The sequence below is a fragment of the Leptonotus elevatus genome, chromosome 11, assembly GCF_054856555.1.
Source record: "Leptonotus elevatus isolate MCC_2025b chromosome 11, RoL_Lele_1.0, whole genome shotgun sequence".
Classification (NCBI taxonomy): domain Eukaryota; kingdom Metazoa; phylum Chordata; class Actinopteri; order Syngnathiformes; family Syngnathidae; genus Leptonotus; species Leptonotus elevatus.
In genome coordinates, this window is record NC_141249.1 from 12,823,610 (window position 1) to 12,845,090 (window position 21,481).

Sequence of the window (21,481 nt, forward strand, 5' to 3'; positions counted from 1 at the left end):
GGGTTTTAATTATGCGCTATTGGTCTCAGCTTGGAAATAGTCAGCGGGGCTAATTGAATTAGATTGAGGCATATAACTGACGATAATGGTTTCCAACCAGCTGTTCCTGCCTTCATCTGGCTTGCCACAGTACATGTGGGACAGCGGTGTATTCATTTCAGCTGCGCAACAACCAATAAAGGGACAAGACCAAAATGATCTTAATGAGAGGCGAGAGGGTCAAACGGCGGATTATAGATGCCGTGATGGCATGTGTTTGTTTGTCAGTTTAAGCTCTCTTAATTACTGTACATGCTTTGAGGAGAACATTTTTATCTTTCTACTAACAGAAATAAGGATAAACGTAGCAAACAAATCCCCATTCAGTTGTTGCTTTATTTTGTGTTTTATGTAATATAATCAGTTAAAGTGATGAGTATGCAGTGCCTTCTCAACAGTGTCAGTATATTAGAGGTTCTACTGTGTAATAAAACTTACATATATTGTATTTGTCTTTTTCATCCGATTACCGTTTGCTACTAGCCCATATCATACTTTCCCAATACAATTTGCCCTTATTCAACTTTGATCTTGTTTGACAAATTATATCTAGTGTATTAAAAACTGAAAATGTTGCCACAATATTTAATCATGTTTGTCTTCAGGAACAATATCTCAGCCAGAGAAAAAATGTGCTTGGTTCAAGACAATAACCACACTGGTGGGATCGACTGCTGGCTCATTACGCAGCTTCTCTATTTACGGTGAGAACATCAAGAGATGCATCACAAAAATATCTTACACAGTAAATAGCATTGTTGATACTCAAGCGTGTATTCTTTCTGAATTGGGGGAAAGATTAAAACATCATCATATAGACTGCACGGTTGACGACAGGGTGTGATATTCGACTGATTGATTGATCCTGTTCAACAGCAGTCAGCCACACGCGACTACTCATCTTGTGACAAATTTAAAGAGTTAAACCTTTGACCCATGATGACAGCGCCAACCCAAGATTGGAAGCCATCCATCATACCTGCTAAGCTACAGGCACAATTGAATGAGATCCAAAACAATTGCGCTGTCAGAGAAGTTCTGGGTGGTTCTTGGTGTGGTGCCACGGAGAAATCACATTGATCCTGCCCGGAGCACGCAAAGAAGCTGGCGAACATTCAGATGCAATTGGAAACCACCGGAAAAGTAAATGACCCAGCCAGCTGCTTTAAAATACAGACAGCACTAATGTGTGAAGTGTTCAAGCTTACAGACACACAAACAGAAATAACTCCGCCACAGTCATTAATTGTGTAAGATCACCTCCTTTAAGAGATTGAATCACATCACATTTACATGACGCTCAGCTAAAACTGCGCGGTAGGAGGCACGCAGACACGTCGATAACCACATCACAACGTCTCGGCAGTGAAACTAAAAAATGTGTATTTAAAATCCATCCATTATTTGCATCGCGTGTGTGCTGGAACATATCCCGGCTGACTCAACCTTAAAGACAGACCTAAAATTAAAAAACAAATGCTTTACATTCTTTCAGTCCACTGGCAAATATTAATGACAGCCATTTTATCTCTCACAAGCACTGGCAGTTTTTGCACTCTATTGTGACAAGCCGACTTACCAGGACATGACACTTAAGTTTGCTGGGCATTATTTTGACCCACTTTTCATCAACTGCAACAACTATACATCAAATGCAACTTTTGAATTCAAATAAAGACACCGCGAGGATTTGAGAAGCCTCAGGTTGCTTGAGCCTGCAGCACGTTAGTGGCGATTGGCACTATTTTTAGCAGATCTAAAGGGGTTATTTTGGGGATGCCCAAACTGTCCCAGAACAGGAGGCACTGGGCACAGATGTAAGTGTGTGTATGAAGTTTGTTTACTACAAGGAATCCTCTTACCTTCTGTAGACGGGGCTTGGTCCTGGGCTGCATACAGCATATCCTTGAATGCCTAATGAAAAAAAAGAAAGAAAGAAAAACGCAGATGTTCAACTGTCTGCAAACACTAGCTCAAGCAACATAATAATGGTATAAAAATGCATGAGACAAATATATGGCAAAGCCAGCGTGCACATTTTTTTCTTACACGAAGTGGTCATAAGTCTATGAGATGATGTACTTTATACATCATAGGTTTGAACTTACAGTTGGTAATACATTTCGACATACCCCTGTACAAATTCAATAATAAATAAATAAATAAAATAACAATAAACAAAAAATAAAATTAAAAAAAATATACAAATAATGAGACGCTTATCATTTCAAAACTAGTTCAGCCATTAATGTGGCCTATAACCTGTACAAATCAATTTGGGGTGGTGGGGGGGGAATTGCGAAGGGAAGTAAAAATAACTGAGATAATGTAGTTGCACAAGTGTGCACACCCTCTCCTAACTGGGGTTGTTGTTGTGTTCAGGGTTAGCCAATCAAATCCAATCACATCTTAAATGAGAGCCAGCAAACACTTATTTAGAGTGCCTCCCACTCAACAAAAACAAAGTTCAGATGTTCTAGTAGGCTTTTCTTCTTTTTTTTCCTAATCACAATTAACAGCACAAGCCGCTACTTTTTCCTGCTGAAAGATTTCATTTGTGTTCATTTGAGCTGCACATTTTTTGTTTGTCATGATTTGCCTTGGGTCTATTTTATTTTTTTTACATCACAAAAATCTGCCATTTGAGGGGCGTGTATACATTTTAATATCCATTGTTAGTGTGGAATATAATACAGAGAATTGCGCGATGTGCTAATATTTTATCAAGAGTAAAATCTTACAGCAGATTTGGCATGCACTGACACAAAACACTAAAAGGGAGAGATTAGCTTCTGCAGACGAATGAGGTTCTTCCCTGCAAGAAGACTGATCGCTAACGATAATGGATGAATGAAAGTGGATGTAATTGATGGCGGCTCATTGCAACAGATCAGTGGCAGTCAGAGGAGTGCAACTGGATCATGTTTCTTATTAATAATAAAGATGAGTTTGCAGCTAAATCATCCTAGAAGATTGAAAAATATGTCAGGGTCTTCAACTTTTACATTCATATTGCATGCGAGTGTATAACAAATCAAAGTATTCATGAAAATTAGAGGTGTCAAACTTAATCAAGTAATTGGCAACTTATTGATGACCAAATAAATTGAGAACTATTTTAATAAGTGAGTAATTGTTTAGATCCATTGTTTAACTTAATTGTCCAAGTATTCTGATATCAGCTTCTCAACAGTAATTATTCTCCAATTTCTGTAGTCCTTCATGAAAGCGGGTGTTTAATCAAATTAAGTCATTTCCAAACGTTTTCTTTTACTTTGGAAAACCAAACTTAACGAGATTGAAAAGGTTTAGTGTGTACATCAATCCCTCTCATGTGATATTGCTTAACTGTTTAATTGCTTTTAATCACTAAACAATACCAAATAGACAACAATAATTGATGAATAAACAATAACTGGGGGGGGGGGAAATGGTTTTGTAATACACTTTAATGCAAAATAAAATTTCAGTAAAATAACCAATAAAATAATTTATTCTAAAATATTCAGGAGTGAAAAAAAAAACGAATGAAAACCTCGCTAAGATATCAGTCAGTGAGTGTGGAAGTAGTAGACTGTTAGTGGTAGCTTGAATTGTTGCACATAAAGTTCTGCTGCGATCCACATGAGCAATTCACCAATGCAACCCACTCCCAGTACTAACCGGAGGAAAATAGATATTCAGATCCAATCAAGGCCAGGGAGGTGTTCATTAAGAAGGAAGCATTGCCATGGTGATGGCAGTGATAGAAAATGGAAGGTGTGGGGTGGGGGTTATGTGGGGTTAGCCCTTTGGGGAATTGGGATAAACCTGCAGGCTTGCCAGTAATCAGCGTTGAAACCTGTAGACAATAACTAATCCAAGCCTAATGGGGCCATGGCTCTAAATGACTGCGCATTCATGTAATGCATACTTACCGGTACTGGACACTACATGCTCGTGCAAGTGCCAAACACAGTCTGGAGTCAATGGAATATTATGGATTTTCTAATAATCCTCTGCGAATGTTTGATGCCATGCAGGAGATGAAACCGTTTGCCTGAAGAGTTCTGCAGCTCCAAAAGACCCATTCTAATGATTCTGAGCCCGAGTGGATCCCCGTGAAGATGTCAGGGAGGATGGTGAAAGATAAGGGGGGGGGAGGGAGGAGAGGGAGAAAGGGCAGGTCTGGGACCAGATGTCCTCCCAGTGGGGGAGGAACAACTAGGTGAGGATGGAAGGAGGGAGGGTGCTTGGGAAGGGGGTAGCTTCTCGGCAGTTGCCTTGCCAATGCCTGTTGTCGACATCATGTTCGGATTGTTCCAACATGCTGATAAATCACATAAGTATGAACTTAGAAGAATGATCTACGTTGAATTTTCTGGAGTGTACATCGTCGCTGCAGTACACAAAATGGAATCACACAAGCGCCTGTTTAAAAATCCAAATATCCTCACTCAGCTCGTTTGACTTGTAAATGTGAGCCTTCACATCCACTCTAGTCCTTCTCATCGTGGCTTTTACGGAAGGTACGTGAGTGATTGGACCGCAGAGGTAAATGGCCTTAGACGCCCACGCGCACACGCATACACAAATACATAACGTCTGTTCGAAACAACATGCACTTATGAGACATTTCAGATGGGAATTTGACTAAAAGGACCTTAATTGACTCCTGGTAAAGTTAACAAATAATTGATCAAATGTTTTGATATGAAAATATAATGAGATCTCAAATGAATGGTTATCTAAATGCCAGTCATCTTCCTGGGTTACAGCCTAGAACGGATGGTTATTGACTTCATTTCTGCATCTCAGAGTGGCCTTTGCGTACCAAACACGTTTTTAGCATATAGAATCATACATACAATCCCACAGGATCGACTCACACCTAATTAGGCCATCACTCAATCGACTTGTCCAATGCCTTTCGTATCGAGATGCGCTGCCACGCTAACTAAAACTGGGATATTTCCTGGAACAGCCACTTTACTGCACCCTTCTTATCTCTATTGCGAACACCATGGCCAGTCTGAATAGACACAATAGTGAGGAGGAGATTGGAAACCCGGTCGGAGGTTAATAAATCCAACTAGCACAAAAAGGGTAGACATAAAACTGACTTTCAATCAGAGAGATGCTTTTACACAAACTGCTGAATCGGGCCCTGAATATTTAAGCTTGAGTTACGGTTAAAATGACTTGTGCTGCTGGAACATATTGAAGAGTATGTGACGATTGGGGTGAAATGTACTGTTTATGCTGTTTGTGTTTTTTGCACTGTTTGCATCCTGCATGGAAACTGGCGGACTGCTTATGCAGCACCCTATGTGGATTATATCTCGAGGTGAAGCAGGTGTCTCACGGCCCTGCCCACACCCTTGGAATACGAATCTATGGACACAACCAGTCTAAGGATAAACACAAACAACTGACTTCTACATAACTCGACAACAGCATGTCTTAATGAACAATAACCATGATGGCTGAAAGACATACGTATATATGCTGTAGTTCATGTGTCCAGTCATATATCACAAATATGCTTATATTACATTTATAAATATAATTTGTAATAAATATTATGAAGGGTGTATTGTACATGAGTACAAAAAAATGAGTGTAAATCCATTCATCGCCGTCCATCTCATGTGAGTGACAAAATGGAGAGCGGAGATGTAAAATGGCTGTACATAACACCAGACATTTGTCCCTTGGCTCACTTTATAGATTGGAATATATTACAGAGAGCCCACATAAGAATTGTATAGCCGTAGTAATATCGTTGATCTGTTTGTATCCCAGTGTGTCCAACAAAAATATACAGCATCACACATTTTCACACCTGTCCAAGTGCCGCCAAAACATGCTTTTGTCACATAGTGACTATACAACATCCACACGAACAGACGGAGACAACTATTCGCTGTTAACAATTATGCAACTCAATGATAGGGTGGTAAAATATAACAAGTGCAAAAAGGTTTTTTTTTCCTGTAGGCCACTGAGCCAGAGGTGAGCAGGGTCTTTGTCTATAATTCATACACTTAAATGGAATGGCTCTGTCACAGCACGTTTGCTCCAAAGCTCTTAATGCATATAGCTGGCAAGAAGCAAGAGTCGCATAATAAAATACTTCTTCCCCCCCCCCCCCCAAAAAAAATACAAGACACAACAAAGACCATGTGTGCAAACAGAAAAGACACATATAAGCAACCAAACAGAAGATTTAGAGTCATTGAATAAATCTGGATCTATCAATATTGCTCAAGTACAAACAAAGGAAGTGGGTGTGTAGATTTTTTTTTAAATCCACAATTTCTATTAAATATTTTGTTTTTTGGTAAAATAAAAAGTCGAAATTAATATTGGACTAAAACAAAGGATTTATGCAGAGTAAAAGTGATTTTTTAATTATATTTCTGGCAATATTTTTTTTAGTAAACACACAAAAAGCTAAATAATTGATTAATTATTCATAGTGCACAGTGCAAGCATATAAATCATTTAAGTAAAGACCATTCATTAATTTTTGGTGGTTAATTCAACTGTTAATTTTATGTGTTATATGAATGAATGTTGCCAACCAATAGTAATAAAGCTTAATAATAAGTCAATTTTTCCATTAAAAATTGGCATCTTTATTACTCATAGAAAAACTTTTTTGTCGACAACTGCCTCTCACACAAAATAGGCATAAATATTATTGAGGCGCCCAAAAGTCATCTCGTCTTAACGAAAAAACAAACGAGCGAGAGAATAAATCACCGTTACCTCATATTGAAGGTACTGTTTTCTCCACTCCGGAGTGATGTGGGACGAAAGGTGCTCGGCGAATTTCATAGTTGCAGGAAAGAGGATTCCCCGAAGTGATATTAAATCCAAGCCCGGCTCCTCTTCTCCTCCTCCGACTCGACGCCACTTTTCTGTCCGTCAACTTGCTGGCTCAACATGCGGCGGGCAAGTCAGCCCCGAGGCGGCCCGCTTCACTCCACTTCTGTTCGCCGAGCCGGTACCGTCCCGTCCCACATACTACTAAACTACTATACTACTGCTACCGGTCTCACCCGGGAAGGTTCGCGTTCGGTTCGACAGAAGTTGGGCTTGCTCGAGTGTGTCCCGGTGACTTTGCTCCGTCCCTTGGCGAGTGTGTGTTTGTGGGCTAGTGTGCGGTCCGCCATCAGTGACGTGTTTGCGTCACAGAGCGCGAGCTGTCAGCTGCCACTGTTCGAGACCGCTCGCTGCTACTTCCGTTTGTTGCACCTTATCCACGAACTCAAGTTGTTGTCCTTTGAGAACGTTTATGTGTATTACATCAACTTGTCTGACAACGTTTAGTGGTTTTGTTTATTATAAAATTATTTTTGTTATACTGTACTGTGCTGTAATTTATTCGAGTCTGACTTCCGGTTTTCAGGCCAGAGAGCTGTGAGCCCAGAGTTTGTCAAACACGGTCAAGTGGGCGTGGTTAACAATGCATTTTTTTAATTGGTCAATTGGGCAGTTATGATTGAACTCTATGAATTCTGCCTAGCAACAAGTGGCCAATAACTCTTTATTAACCATACAAAAACGTTTGGATTTTAAATTTCCTTAGGACAGTGGTCACTAGCCTTTTTGAAACTGAGAGTTACCTCTTTGGTACCGAAGGGCTGCCAGATTGATACACACTTCTGAAAAAACAAACTTGATAAAAATTTATATGTCATTATCAATAACTAATTATGTTCATCACAGTGTGAAGACACTAATCGTGTTAATGATTTCGAACAATTATCAACAATGATTTAACAAGGTAATAAAAAGAATAATATCATTATGTAGCCATAAATATTTCTACAAATATCTGCAAGCTATATTACATTTTCAAACGATCCCTTCTGACCATTCCTAGGAAATCACCATGCCCCATCACTTGTGAGCTATGTTAGAACAGAACCCCGGACTATACATTTGGCCTTTGAGGGCGACTTGGTGTCTACAAGCACCATGTCAATGCCTGCTGCCATTGGGAAATGTCTCAACACTTCAGCCAAGATATCTATTTTATATAACAAAAATCTCACAACACACCACAAAGCATATTCTGAAACAATGATTATCTCGTTTCAATTAATTCACAAATCCGACATAATTGCAGGAACTGTCAATAATGACATGAATGGTAACAGGTGGATTCATAGGTTTATTCCAGTTTTGCCATTTGATGGAAGAGCTCTTACTAGTTGCCTATCACAGTATGGGATAGCTAGATGAACATATATATTTGTAATTAATAATTTCCAGAGAAATAAATTTATTGGGTTATAGATAGTATCTTTCGCGACACAGTGCAGCCTGCTAGGATAGGAACCACTGCATCAGAGCAATATAACAACAACAAAACTACTATTACAATCTATCAAAAAATATATTTAAAAAATGTAATAGTTTAAATGTTTTTGAAAATATATTTTTTAAAAGTATAAAACAGGCAAAAACGGTGGGAAGGTTTTTTTTTTTTTAGGAAGAAAAGTTCAAATGGTTTGGAGATACTGGATTCACTGTATTTTTGGGTTGTTTTGTGTTACTCCATTGCAGTTTTTAATGCATTGAAATATCGCAAAAACATGAAATATTTACATTACTATAATGACAACTGTATTTGGTAGTTTTTCTCCCATGTCATCTGTGTGGAGTGCAACAGCACACATTTTGTTTTGTATTGAGTTGAAAAGTGTTAGTCTAATAGTGTAATTAGCAATAGCAATCAAGTCTCTTTTTTCTGCAAAGCGCAGTTAATACAACACAATGTTACAAAACTATGCTCTTTTGATCATCCCAATGAACGACAGTATTGCATTGCACTACAACTATTCTAAAGTGAATTAGAAGTATGAACAGCTGCTACACGGTGTGTCAAGGCGCAGGCCATCATTGAACCAATTGCGGCATCTGGCGGACATCTTGCGTTCGTGCACTTTCCCACAGATGGGTTGTCGTCTGCGCGACTGACACGATATCATAATCATCTGTTTTTGGAAGCCGATATTAAGAAAACGTGTATTTACATTATTATAGCATTTGCAGTATTTATATACTTCTCGTTGAATGGATAACACGAAGTCGTCATACTGCAATAACAAGGGAGCCAAAGTAAGGCGGAACTGTTTTTCTTACCAGTCTTTGTTATAGTCGGTGCCATTACTTAATCGTACTGATGACAGACCAAACGCGGAAATGAATCCGACTGTCAACATTCTTAATTCTAACGGCGTTTAAACGAGAAAGCAGGTCATACAGTCCACAATCATCGACTGGACCGTTACTTTGTGTTACCATTTTACAATTTCTCTACGATTCTAAACCACACGTCGTCGATAACGGTCCGCTAACACCAAGAAAAACGATGGCTTCGAGGTCGCCGTCCTCCTCTCCGGACACTGCGACGGGTTCAGGTACCGACCCGGCCCGGCCTGACACTGGGGAACCTCTCGGTGGAGCGGGTTCGGACTCTGACTCAGACTTGGGTTTGAGTAAATTTGACTACGGTGCTATGGAGGCGGGAGACCGCCTGGAGGGTGATGAACTAGTACAGGAGTTCGAGTCTGCTGCCGACCGTGTTGGAGGTCTGGTCCAAACGGCCAGCAGGGACCAGTTGCTGTATCTCTATGCGCGGTACAAGCAGGTGAGCACTGGCTTCTGTGGCCCGTAAAGCCGTCTTTAGGCCTACTTGCATCATCTATTAACCAAACCCATCAGTCATTATTAAGTGAGCAGGTGAATAACAAATGTTGTTTTAGGTCAAAGTGGGAAAATGCAATACACAAAAGCCAGGTTTCTTCGACTTCGAAGGACAGAGGAAATGGTATGTTGCTTCCTTCTCTCACCGTCCATCTCAACCACACACTTGGTTTTGGTTCTACGTTCCCCAACCATTGTCCCCTCATTCCTTGCTCATGTGGAATTGTGTTAATATTTTATTTGCTTTGGGATTGTGTCTCTTGAGTCTCAACAAGTCACTGCTTTGACTGAACCACTTGTCTTTGTTTCCTTATAATATCTGGGGCAACATAAATTCACATCAACATTTCACATTTCATACACAGTCTAATATTAGTCCTTAATGAGCTATAACTTTAACTGATGAAGAATCATAATGATCAATAAAGACCACATTATTTGTTTCATTTTCAGGCAAGCCTGGAAGCAGCTTGGGGACATGGAGCCGGAGCAGGCAATGCAAGAATACATTTCCTGTGTCAATGTGTTGGACCCCGAAGGCAGCCGGAAGGTGAAAATACTAATCAAATTACACGCAACTGTGATTGTAAACCAATTATTGCTGATAGTGTAGCGACACACTGTCACTGTCACTCTGTGTACCCTATGTAACCCTAAACAAGATCAGCATTACAGAGAGAGTTCAGTGTTCTTGCCATTAGAGGTCAGTCTCATTGCATCAATTTTAAAGGTTAGCATATGAAAATAATTGGCATCGTCACTATAGTTTTTAATCAGTTGTTGTTTTAAATGCTAAATAATGCAAGAAGTTGTCACAGACCGTATCTGATATTAGTGTGACACAACCAAGACAGGAACATTTGTGTTACCATGGAGAAGCAGTCTTTTAGGGGCTGCTATAGACTTCTTCAGTCACAACAATAACATTGCACTGTCATTGGAACACTGCTCATGGCGAAATGTTTGAGGAGGAAAATAAGATCCTAGAAGCCTTATTGTCAGCTGTATGGTAAAGAAGCCGAAAGATAACTTTTTTTTTCCTCCAAAATGACTCACAGGACAGGGCAATAGGATAAATTAATATAAAAAAGAAAATAAAATATAACTGAGAAAAAGAAATCACTTTATAGCAATATAATTCCTGCAAATTATGCAGGGATTTCTCAACATTCCTAAAAAACAAAACATATTAATTATGGCATATGTTGGAGTGAATAAAACACATCAAACCCCCAGTCTTATGGGTCAATATCACTCATGTAAAGGGCCTTTGTTTTTATCATCAGAATCATAACAGTCAACAAGAAACTGTAGTGCAGTAATTAAAGGTTAGGGTCTAATGGCCTAACATTTGTGCCAGTACAATAAATAATAAGTCTCTCAAAACATGTTTACTTCATTGGATGCACGAGGTTTTGGCTTATCCAGAAACTACAGCATGTGTCATGACTCATAATAACAATAATTGAAAAAAAGAGTTACATGGTTTTGTTTTCCAAGGTAAGTTTTTCAATAAAATGAGTAATTCTGATCATACAGTATACTCTATTTTCGTAATCATATTATTGAACCTTTTGTATGTGTCTGAATTTGCTTCCCACCCTGTCACAATGGGGTAAACTGATCATAACTAATCAGAAACCCTCTGATGTTTTCATTGACATTACTACTAGCATTTTTTTCAATGCCTGACTGAAACACTGGATTGGTGCAGAGTAGATATTTGCACTTATGTTTCATAATTTTCAGCATATTTGGGATGTTTTAGACCTTAATATGTCCTGTTATAGTGAAATATCAGTAGAAATGGGTTAGACAATACAGTCAACTTGCTAACTGAATCAAAAATCAAAGTCCAAAAGCTCAGTGGAGGTCCACCATGTGAATCCGAACGTTAAGACAAAAATGTCCAGCCTGTCATTGTCTACCCAGTTGGCAAGCTCACTTATTTTGCATGTAAGCTGTGTGTGTGTCTTTGCAGAAAAGAACGTGTGAGAACTTGACAAGTATGTGTTTATAACAATATGTACTAAATACAATGAAAATGAAGTGACATGGAAAATCTCAACTTAATTGTGGTGTAATGGGGACATCCCAAAAGCACCTTATGGCGATATTGACTCTTATATGTTTAAACATTTTGACTAATAAACAGTCTTAAGAGTGTAGTGTAGGGTCTACCCCCATCTCTCGCCCAAAGTCAACTGGGATTGGCTCCCGCTCACCTGTGACCTTAATGAGGACGAGCACGATAGTAAATGGGTGGATAAGATACTATAACAATGTAGGTTTTGGATTAAGATCTTTCCATTTTATGTATTTTGGTGAATATTAGCAAAAGGAGTCCATACAAGGATGCCTGTGGGGAAATAGGCACAAATAACGTGATTGTTTGTGTTTTAAAACCCCTTTTTGACTGTACACAGTGCCTGTTCATCACAATCCTTCTTTGTTCGCTGCATGTACAATACCTGCCGTCCTCCCGATAATGTTGCCCCGCCCTCTTCTTTAACCCTCCACTCATTGTTTGCTCTCCTTCCTTATTGATTGTCACTTTAATGACGTCACACTCATGCACATGACCGTGCTTGACACATTCTTTTCTCCTCGGCGGGGAGCGAGGGGGAATAATTGCTCACTGCGACTCATTGCCACACAATGCCAGTGAGGCAGTCGAGAAGCGCTGCCTGCAAAGACACAAACCTGAAAAGAAGCTGATTGTATTACCGCGGCATGGCCATTATTTTGGAGGCTCCGTCAAATAAGTAGTGTATAGACAGAGAAACATGGCCGAGAATAATAGCCAGAAGTCGACCTTTGTTCCTGCTTCAATTGTTGAGAAGATACTGGTTTTCTATTAGATTATACAGCAGGCAAGCAGGGACGGCGCATCAGCGAATATTCTGTTTCACAAGTGGATTAGTTTGTCCCAAAAGTGCATGCGCCGTTCTTTCACTTGTCGTGTTTCTCCCCCATTTTTTCCCATTTTGATAAAATCTGATTTATGTAGGCTTCTTTGTCAGTCAAGTTTAGTCATTGAAGAATAGACTGGGGTTGCAAGAAAAAACAAATTTAATGAGGAAAACCATTAAAAAGATAATGCAGTTGGTCACAGACCTCCTCAAGGCCAAACTGTCGGATTAGGACCTTTGTACCTACCTCATGCATATGGCTACATTTTATTACGATGCATGCATTATTTACCAAGACATTAGGGAAATAGTGGCACAATACCCGCACCTCTATTCACATCCAAACCAAATCGTAATGGGTTCTTTCCTGCCCCCCAACACACACACACACACACACACACACATACACAAAATTTTGTGTTGGAACGTGAGCCTCTTCTTACAATATATTAAACGTCATGAATCTGGAATTTAAAAATCTGAAGTTAGATTAGGATCTTTAAAACTTGCCTGAAATCTTCTCAAGGTAGGAGAAACACCTCACACTTTGAAAATCACTAAGAAAAAGCTCCCGTGGTTGTTATGTATTATTTATAAGGTCACGTCTGAAACCCGTCATGCATTTTCCCATTTTTTATGCACCGGAAATACAAAGGTTAGAAATTGTGTAGGGATATTTGAAACCACTTTTTTTCCGACCGATGCCAGTACGAATCAACTCTAGACTAGTCACCGATACCACTAATACTTTTGATATATAACATTTCCAGCCCAAAAAATGATACATAATTTTCCAATAGATATCCCTATATAACATTTTATCCTTAAAATTGCATCAAAATAATTGATAACTTTTAGTTCTTGATCATAAAAGGGCTACAAGAGGGCGGCCGATTCTGCTAGTCGCGGGTACAGATACCTTGAAATAAGGCCAAGTATAAGTACTCAGCCATCCCTAAAATGTATAGATTTGTCGTGAAAACACAACCGTAATCTTAACCTTAATCAATGACCTGACCTGAACTTTTGTCTTTAAGCAGTACCAGAGCAAGAACTGTGACACAATTAGGGTTTTCCATTTGTGCAATGCAATATGGGAATTCCTTCGTTTCATGTATGATCACTAACGTGTCTGTGTGTGTGTGTGTGTGTGACAGGAAAGCCGAGGAGCAGAGAGGAGAACGGGCTTCGGGGGAGCAGCGGTCAGCTCTTTGTACCAAGAGGAGACAATCAGGTAGTAGAATTCAAAATACACAAAAAGCCTACCAATTATTATGTAACGCTTTCTGAAAGCTTCTGTCGTTTGACAAAAGAATGTAAAAAGTCAGGAGGATTGTGGAGTTGGCTGATCCCACAGCACCCACATCGCCTTGGTCCGCGGCTTTGCCGTGTTTGATTACATTCAACAGAGCGTAACATACACTCCTGATTTATGTTAATGGGTTATTTCCTCTCATTTCCTCATGCCTGGCAGACTTACTCAAGCTTAAAGACCTCATCTTCCTTCCAAATGGAAAAAAGAAGCTCTTTTTGGCAATTGAAATGAGATGTTAGAATCCTGCAGGTTTCTCTCTCCATACTTAGTATGCACAGTCATTGGAGACATCGGCCAGTGTCTCCCCTTTTTAATTATGTTAGCATTGAAGGGAGAAGGGTGCGTGATGAGGACGTGGTTGGCTCAGCAGAGGCACACGGTTCCATTCCCAAAACTCTGACTCCCCTCGCAGGTAAAAACCATGTACACGTGCCACCACGATACGATCTCGCCGATTGCGTTGGAATCCATGCAGAACTCGCCGGAACTGTCACATTGACTGCTCTGCTGCATTCCAATTTCATCTTTGAGCACAAACACGCAGCCTTCAATATTCAACAGCTACGCACCTGTCGGAGTTAATTGCATCGATCGCTCCTCACTTCACTCTCAAAATGAGTGCGTATTGATAAAAGTGGCATTGATTTGCAATATCGCGGCGTTACTGAGCTGATCAGTGCGTGATTGAGGAGGCTTTGAGTGCCACGTTTGTAATCCCCGCAACAAAACATGCTGATCAACACGGGAGACTTTGTTGCCTGGACTCTCTGACAGAAGCAGGCGCTGAGTTATTTCACTTCTCATTGCTTCTTTATTGCGTGTGTGTGTACATGTGTGCGTGCCTGCTCCACCACTGTGGCCAGTTTCGTCTGATGGATGAAGGACATATCTTCTCGTACATCAGACCGGACGTAAACGCACAGCGCACACGAGCAGCTTTTTTGATGACAGGGTTAGCTGGTGACCTTCCCAGCATGCATTGCTGCACTGTTGATGTCACACTGCTTACAGGAGCCGCATTAATCATTTGTTATGTTTGTGTATACAGTCACCGTGTAGATTACAGGGACATACCATACAGATGTTTTGTAATATAAAGCTTTACTTTATCTTTGGCACTAAAGTGCACAATATCCCAATCTGATCGTTGACAAAAGACTGATGAGCTGGCCTATTGATTAGTTGCCGTGGGAGACGGATGGCGGCCACACATCAGGAACACTCGGGGTCACTGTGGCCATCGGGCAGAGGAAGGGAGTGGGCGTGTCCGAGCGGGAAATTCATGAATATACATTGCAGCGGTAATCAGGAATATGTAAATGCATGAGCTCATACAAAACGTTGCGGTGATAAAAGTCTAATGAGTTATTCATGATTCATCACAGGCTGATGGGCAGAAAGCCGAGGGAGGGGAGTCAGATGAGAGAACGTGATGATAAAACAACATGAAAATAGCATCACTCAAAACAACTACTGTAAAATCTATAAAGCAGTAATTGTATTATTATTATTTATTTTACATTTCCTAGATACTGGTATTACATTCTTTTGGGGGGGGGGGGACCTCTCCTGTTTTTCTATTTTTTGGGGGGAACCTTTGTTTTGTTTTTAATTTTCAGTTTTTCAGATTTTTTTTGTTTTTCTGAATGTTTTCTTCCTGTTTTTCAGAGTAATTTTCCCACCAGTTTTTCTGAAATTTTTTGTTTTGTTTTTCAAAATATTTTTTTTATGACTTTAAAAATATTCCGAAAAAAACACACGCACACAAAAAACAAAGCCCCCCCCCCAAAAATAGTCAGAAAAACTGGAGTTTTTTTTTCTTCTTTTTCTTTCTTTCTTTCTTTTATTTATTTATTATTATTTTTTTTCAAGTGAATGCAATACGCTTCCGTACTGGTAAACGGCTATGTGAAACATTTTCATTTAGTATGTATGACACCCCCCTCCTCGATTTTGGGTCATTTTCTTTTCCCCAAAAAATGACTAATGGGATATTACAGTAAATTAAATAATAATCAAAATCAAAAATTTAAATGACAGATTTTGTATTCAACTATCTGCACATCACTATTTTACTGGCATAGAATATGGTTTAGCTTAGTAGTGCTCATGTTGAGAAGCACTGGATCCCAACAAGGGTTTCGTCCATATTTTGCTTCAGGTTTGTACCTCATGGCAAGCTTTTGGCCTTGGGGATACAGCAGCCGTACAGAGGCGGGTTTGTGGGCTGTCTGTCACACAATAGAGCACTAAATTCAATTAATTTGAATGGCCAGCATGAGTAAGAGGGAGGGAAAGGCGTAAAGCTCTAAATGAGATTTCTCCGCTTCTCCCCCCACACCACTACCACAACACCCCCCTCCCCCTCCTCCACACACACGCACACACACACACACCAGGACTCACGCTTGTCCCCAATGCCAGGAGGTGATTAGAGATGCAGAGATATAATCAGAGGTGGGATGGTGCCTCTACGTGTGTTTGTGTACCCGTTGTATGTCAGCGTTCCCAAGGGATGTGGCATGTGGTTGTTGCCTGTGCATGAGGCAGACAGAGGTTGTGTTATCTGTCTGTGTGCGTTTGATGTGATCCTAAGAGTGGAGGAACAACGAATACCTTTATCAAAAACAGATATTGACATTTGCCTCACTTGTTTTGTTGTAACAATTAGAGAGGTGAAATGATTAAGAAAGTTATTGGCAACTAAGAGAGTATCATAATTGATCATTATTTTAATAATTAATTATACCCGCCCCTATTGATAGACAGAACAGCCAAACATGACAACGTTTAACGTTGCAGGCAATTCCTTGGAAAGTGATTTGACTTGGGGCCACTCTCTTTTTCGATTCTTTTGTCAGAGAAGAGGATAAGAACATCTTTGATTACTGTCGAGAAAACAACATCGAGCAAATCAGCAAGGCCATCAGCTCCCAGAAAGTGGACATCAACTCCAAAGATGAAGAGGTAATAAAAATACTTTTTCGAAAAACATCCACGCATGATGCACGACATGGCTTATTAACATGTGGCACATCTCCTTACTCATCACTGCAGTTGAGCCTGAAATCAATCCTAATCGCAGTACACCCTGTTCAACAGTAGAGGGCAGTGGTGAAGTTTCACACAATCCACCAGCCTGACTCCAGGCTCCCATGTGTGTGGAAATACTCCTTGTGAGGCTCAACATGGGAGAAATATTTCTAGGAGACATCCAACTTGTCAGTTTAATGATCTTGCAAATTAATCTTTAATCACTTTTTTAAAAGGTCATTTTGTGATAATTACAAACAGCCATTTAATACAGAGGACACCATAGCAGTAATACATCTTTAATTTTGTACATGAATATTATAGGGGGGGTGCAAGGCACTTCTCAAAGTCATGCTATTTTGTGTATAACACATAACTTTGTAAATTATTCTCGAAAAAGGCCTTTTTAAGAGGACCTTTTCAAGTAGCCCGATTTCTCAAACTTGGATGAATTAATCCTAAATTAAAGGCATTATACTAGATTAAAAAAAAAAAACGGTTCCTTACACATAATTGCAAATTATTAGGACTGCATTGGACTGCTTGCTCTAACATCACGTCAATCATGTTCTGTCACTTTTAACATTTAAACTTTAACACCAATTCAGTATATTCCAGTGTATTTACAGACTTTAAATTACCCTTGTTGCTGGATTTTATCTCGAGCTTGAGCACAGAATTATTGGATGGTAAGTTAGTTCACTTTTTGTTTTTAACAGAATGCCCTGATTGATTCATGGTAGTCCACTGCAGCCCCTCTAAAGCTCTCCACTTAATAGTTCCACTGGCCTACTACTTAATTCCGGTCTTTAGTGATGATGCAAGCATTATTCAGTTGCCACACACCTGAAGAGAGCGGGGAAGGAGAGGGATGAGGAGTGAGGGGCTAGCCTATTGGTATTCCGGTCCTTTTCGCATCTGTTTTAACATGCAGCTGTGGTGATCAATATGATTTAAGCAGCAGAATTGGACTTGTAGAGTTTGTTTTACCTAATTGCCCCCACTGAAAAAGGAACTTGATCTCGGACCAAAGGAGAGGCCACGTTTCAACATGATATAGAGTAGCACGCATGCTCGCACAGCCCAATCAATCAAGCCGACAGACTTGCTACTTTTTTGTTGTGAAATCCTTATTCTCCACAAATACATAGTGAACAGTCTCTTAACTTGATTATGGTCATCATCTTGGTGTGCATAACATGGCCAAACAAGCTCAACAAACGCTCTTAAATCAAACCCAACTGATACCTCCATTTTGTTCGTACACAGTTTAGATACTTTCCTGTGCTCACAGGTGTGTGTGTTTGCAGGGCCGAGCTCTCCTGCATTGGGCTTGTGACAGAGGCCACAAGGAGCTGGTTTCTTTTCTCCTGCAGCACAAAGCCGATATCAACAGCCAGGTAGGCACGCATGAGTACATTTGAGGAAATGTAAGTGGAATGAGCAAGATCCTGACAATCTTCATGCATATTGGTGAACATCTCAAGGATTTGTTTTCGGCTGACAAAACAACACAACAAATGAAACTTTTCATGACTGTTTTGACTTGGGGGAATAATTACAAATGTTTACTTTATACTGGGGATTGGCATTTGAGAACCGGATCAATGGGAATATTGACTATCAATTTTAATTCCAACAATGGTATAAATCCAGACTGCCATGCACATTAAAAGTGAGGCAACTCAAAAAGTACTCAGTAGTCTGTAGAAATTCGCCAAGGCTGAGCAGAACAGAAGTGCAAGGCCATGTTCCTCCATCCGCTGCTTCTGGTGGGTACCGTCTAGGGATTGACAAGCAATATGTTTTTTTTCCAGATACCGATGACAATTATTAGGAGCCAAGGAGGCCAATAACCGGATACATGTATTTGAAGCCGATATTCATTTGCAGTAAAGGGGATATTGGCCTCAAAAAAAAAATTCTGAGAGAGCTTAGTATTGTTCATCGGTAATCTTACTGATTCGCATCAACATTTTTAATAGTACAAGTTTAAGCATATGTTTATTTTTAGTTTTTCCGATTTTCAATTTGTGTAAGCTTATTTTATTTTTTATTTTTTTTATCTTTGACAATAAACAAAAATAGCAGTCTGCTCCCAGGCTCAGTAGCATGTCTTCAAAAGCTAAATTTGTTGAAATATTAACAAATTAATAGCTCCCTAAAAAAGTTTTTTCAAAATTTCAATACAACTGAAATGTTTACGTACCTTACCTTTGTTTTCAGTCAAACAAAAACGAAAAAAATAGTTCAGAAAGTTTCAAGAAAGATGCAGTGCATCAGAATAACCAAGTTTTAAATTGACCGCTCATCGGCCGATGCCGATATGCGTCAAAATGCCCAATATTGGTGCTGATAATTTGCCCGGCCAATAATTGGTCTTTCCCTACTAACGTCACACTTGGCCCCATTTCAAGTGGTTTGTAATGGTCACAAGTCAAAACCCTCATTGAATCAGTTGTGTAGTCTTTGTGTAATCCTGATAACTCACAAACATCAAAGCAATAACTTAAATCTCACCTCTTGCCTCTGCCCTGGTCATGTTCAAAAGTTTCTCTACTCCATGTAGCAGAGGCTGAAGAAATAGTTGATCAATTAAATTCCACTTGATCAACAAAATTCTTAATGTATAGAAGCTCAGAAGGCCGTTCAAAACCTTCAATCATGAAAACCCCATAACCCTGTATATGCAGGTTTTTTTTTCTTCTAATAGAAATACCCTGAGTGTAAATAAAGAGATGTTATTAGATGTATTTACCTCTACTTGCAAATGCAAACATTAATTAATATTCAGTCATGTTCATTTCCCTAATTCCCTCATCTTCTTACCCGAACCCCTGTCCGAAGGTCACCTTTAATTCATATTGAGCCCCAGACAAATCCTCCATAGCTTCATCATAAAGAGGTGGCTGGTCACCAGTGTAGCCTTTAGCCTCCCCAAGGTTTAGCAACATCCAGGAGGGCTTTAGCTTGGACTGTAAGCTGGCTCAGCTGCACATCGGAGAAATTAGTCCTCTGTCTGCCCAGAAGGCACGACACAGCCACCAGGTTGCACACCGTGGCTTTAACCGTAAGGCTGAATCAATTGGAAGTAATCAGGCAAATTGTTTTACGTCGCACAAGCCACATAATCAGGACATTTCACAAATGACTTTGTGTGGCCATACGTGGCTTTTTTGTTTCCAATGATGCAGGGAGGAGGAGCGGGGGATTTGCTGGGAATGATTCATAAAGGACTTAACTGAGGGATAACTATGAAAGACATCGAACTGATGATAAAGAGCATTAAAAAGATACAGTAGATGAAAGCGTCTGACTGTCCCTTTTGGAAAAAGCAGCATGCATATAGTCCTCAGCATATATGAGTATAACCCCTTTTGAAAAATGTAAAGATTTTATTCAATGTCTCAATGAACATAAGAACAACTTCCAAAAATGTGTTCTGTAGAATTTGCGCTTAACTCACAACATGAAAGTAAGGTTGATAGATCTTCAGTTTAATCAAATTAATTAATGCAAAAAAATGAATGCATCTCACAACAAAAACGACTACATCTAGTATTTTCTATGACCTCCATGACTTTTGTGGATAACAACATATGTCTGCTTGGTCTTGTCATTCTTTTTCTCAAGGTCTACTTATTTGTGCAAAATCTTCTCTATCAAATTTGTTTTGAAAACTGCTTTTGTATTAACAAATCTTGTTTGCAATCAATGGCCCACATTTGTGAGAGTATTTTGTAGTATAGTATCCCATAAAAAAAATCTTGATTCTGAAAGGAAACTAAAGGTGTTCTTACAAACCTGTTTGGGTGTACTCATTTATGCTGAGCACTGTATGTCTTGTTTCTGTCAAGGGAATTTAAATTGTAGATCACTCAAGTCAAATTGAGAAATCTTCATCTTTGACCATGCTGAATGACTTTGAGCAGAATAATTTGCATCTTGCACAGATTCCTTCTCGCAGCTGGCAGACAGCACTTGATGCTGATCTTGAAGGTTCCAGATAAGTGTTAATTATTTGAAAATTACACAATCAATCAAATAATACAGACATTCTAGCTAGACATTCATTCCCCTATATGAAGACTTTTCTAGCTATTGTGTTTTGTTCAGCATATGTTGCTAGCAAGCATCCACTGTTGTAGTTTTGCCTCACATTATCTTGACAGCAGGTTTCTGTGGATGGAAAATGCACTGCTATTGCCGCAGGTCACAATATTATTTCAACAGTACTTAGATTATAGGCCAAACATTTTAATTTTTACTAGGGATATTCGATACTACTTACTTTTTCAGACTCATACCAGTACTCAACTCTTGAGTAGTCACTAATACTGATGCAACTAGTACTTTTGATACATAAAATTTCCCTAAGAAAAAAATGAGAGATAATTTAAAAAAAACCTATATCTCAATATATAGCATTTTCCCTTAAATTGCATTAAATTAATAGCAATTTTATATTCTTCTAATTTCC

General features: G+C 39.4%; 2 protein-coding genes across 3 annotated transcripts in view; one reads left to right on the forward strand and one right to left on the reverse strand.

The window, feature by feature from the left end:
* The window catches only part of xpr1a (xenotropic and polytropic retrovirus receptor 1a), a 52,623-nt gene extending 45,283 nt beyond the window's left edge, over nucleotides 1-7,340 (reverse strand). Inside the window, exons 1-2 of the mRNA XM_086089183.1 lie at nucleotides 6,793-7,340; nucleotides 1,902-1,953 (exon numbers count right to left, since the gene is read on the reverse strand). Of these exons, the coding sequence (XP_085945309.1) occupies nucleotides 1,902-1,953; nucleotides 6,793-6,861 (121 nt within the window). The 5' untranslated portion in view covers nucleotides 6,862-7,340. The remainder of the gene's footprint in view (nucleotides 1-1,901; nucleotides 1,954-6,792) is intronic.
* A 1,679-nt stretch (nucleotides 7,341-9,019) lies between these two features.
* Nucleotides 9,020-21,481, forward strand: part of acbd6 (acyl-CoA binding domain containing 6) — a 30,347-nt gene continuing 17,885 nt past the window's right edge. The window contains exons 1-6 of one of the 2 annotated variants that reach the window (XM_086090250.1): nucleotides 9,020-9,685; nucleotides 9,801-9,865; nucleotides 10,195-10,291; nucleotides 13,811-13,887; nucleotides 16,830-16,935; nucleotides 18,312-18,401. In XM_086090250.1, the coding sequence (XP_085946376.1) occupies nucleotides 9,407-9,685; nucleotides 9,801-9,865; nucleotides 10,195-10,291; nucleotides 13,811-13,887; nucleotides 16,830-16,935; nucleotides 18,312-18,401 (714 nt within the window). In that variant the 5' untranslated portion in view covers nucleotides 9,020-9,406. The remainder of the gene's footprint in view (nucleotides 9,686-9,800; nucleotides 9,866-10,194; nucleotides 10,292-13,810; nucleotides 13,888-16,829; nucleotides 16,936-18,311; nucleotides 18,402-21,481) is intronic. The other variant, XM_086090249.1, reaches the window with a different exon arrangement.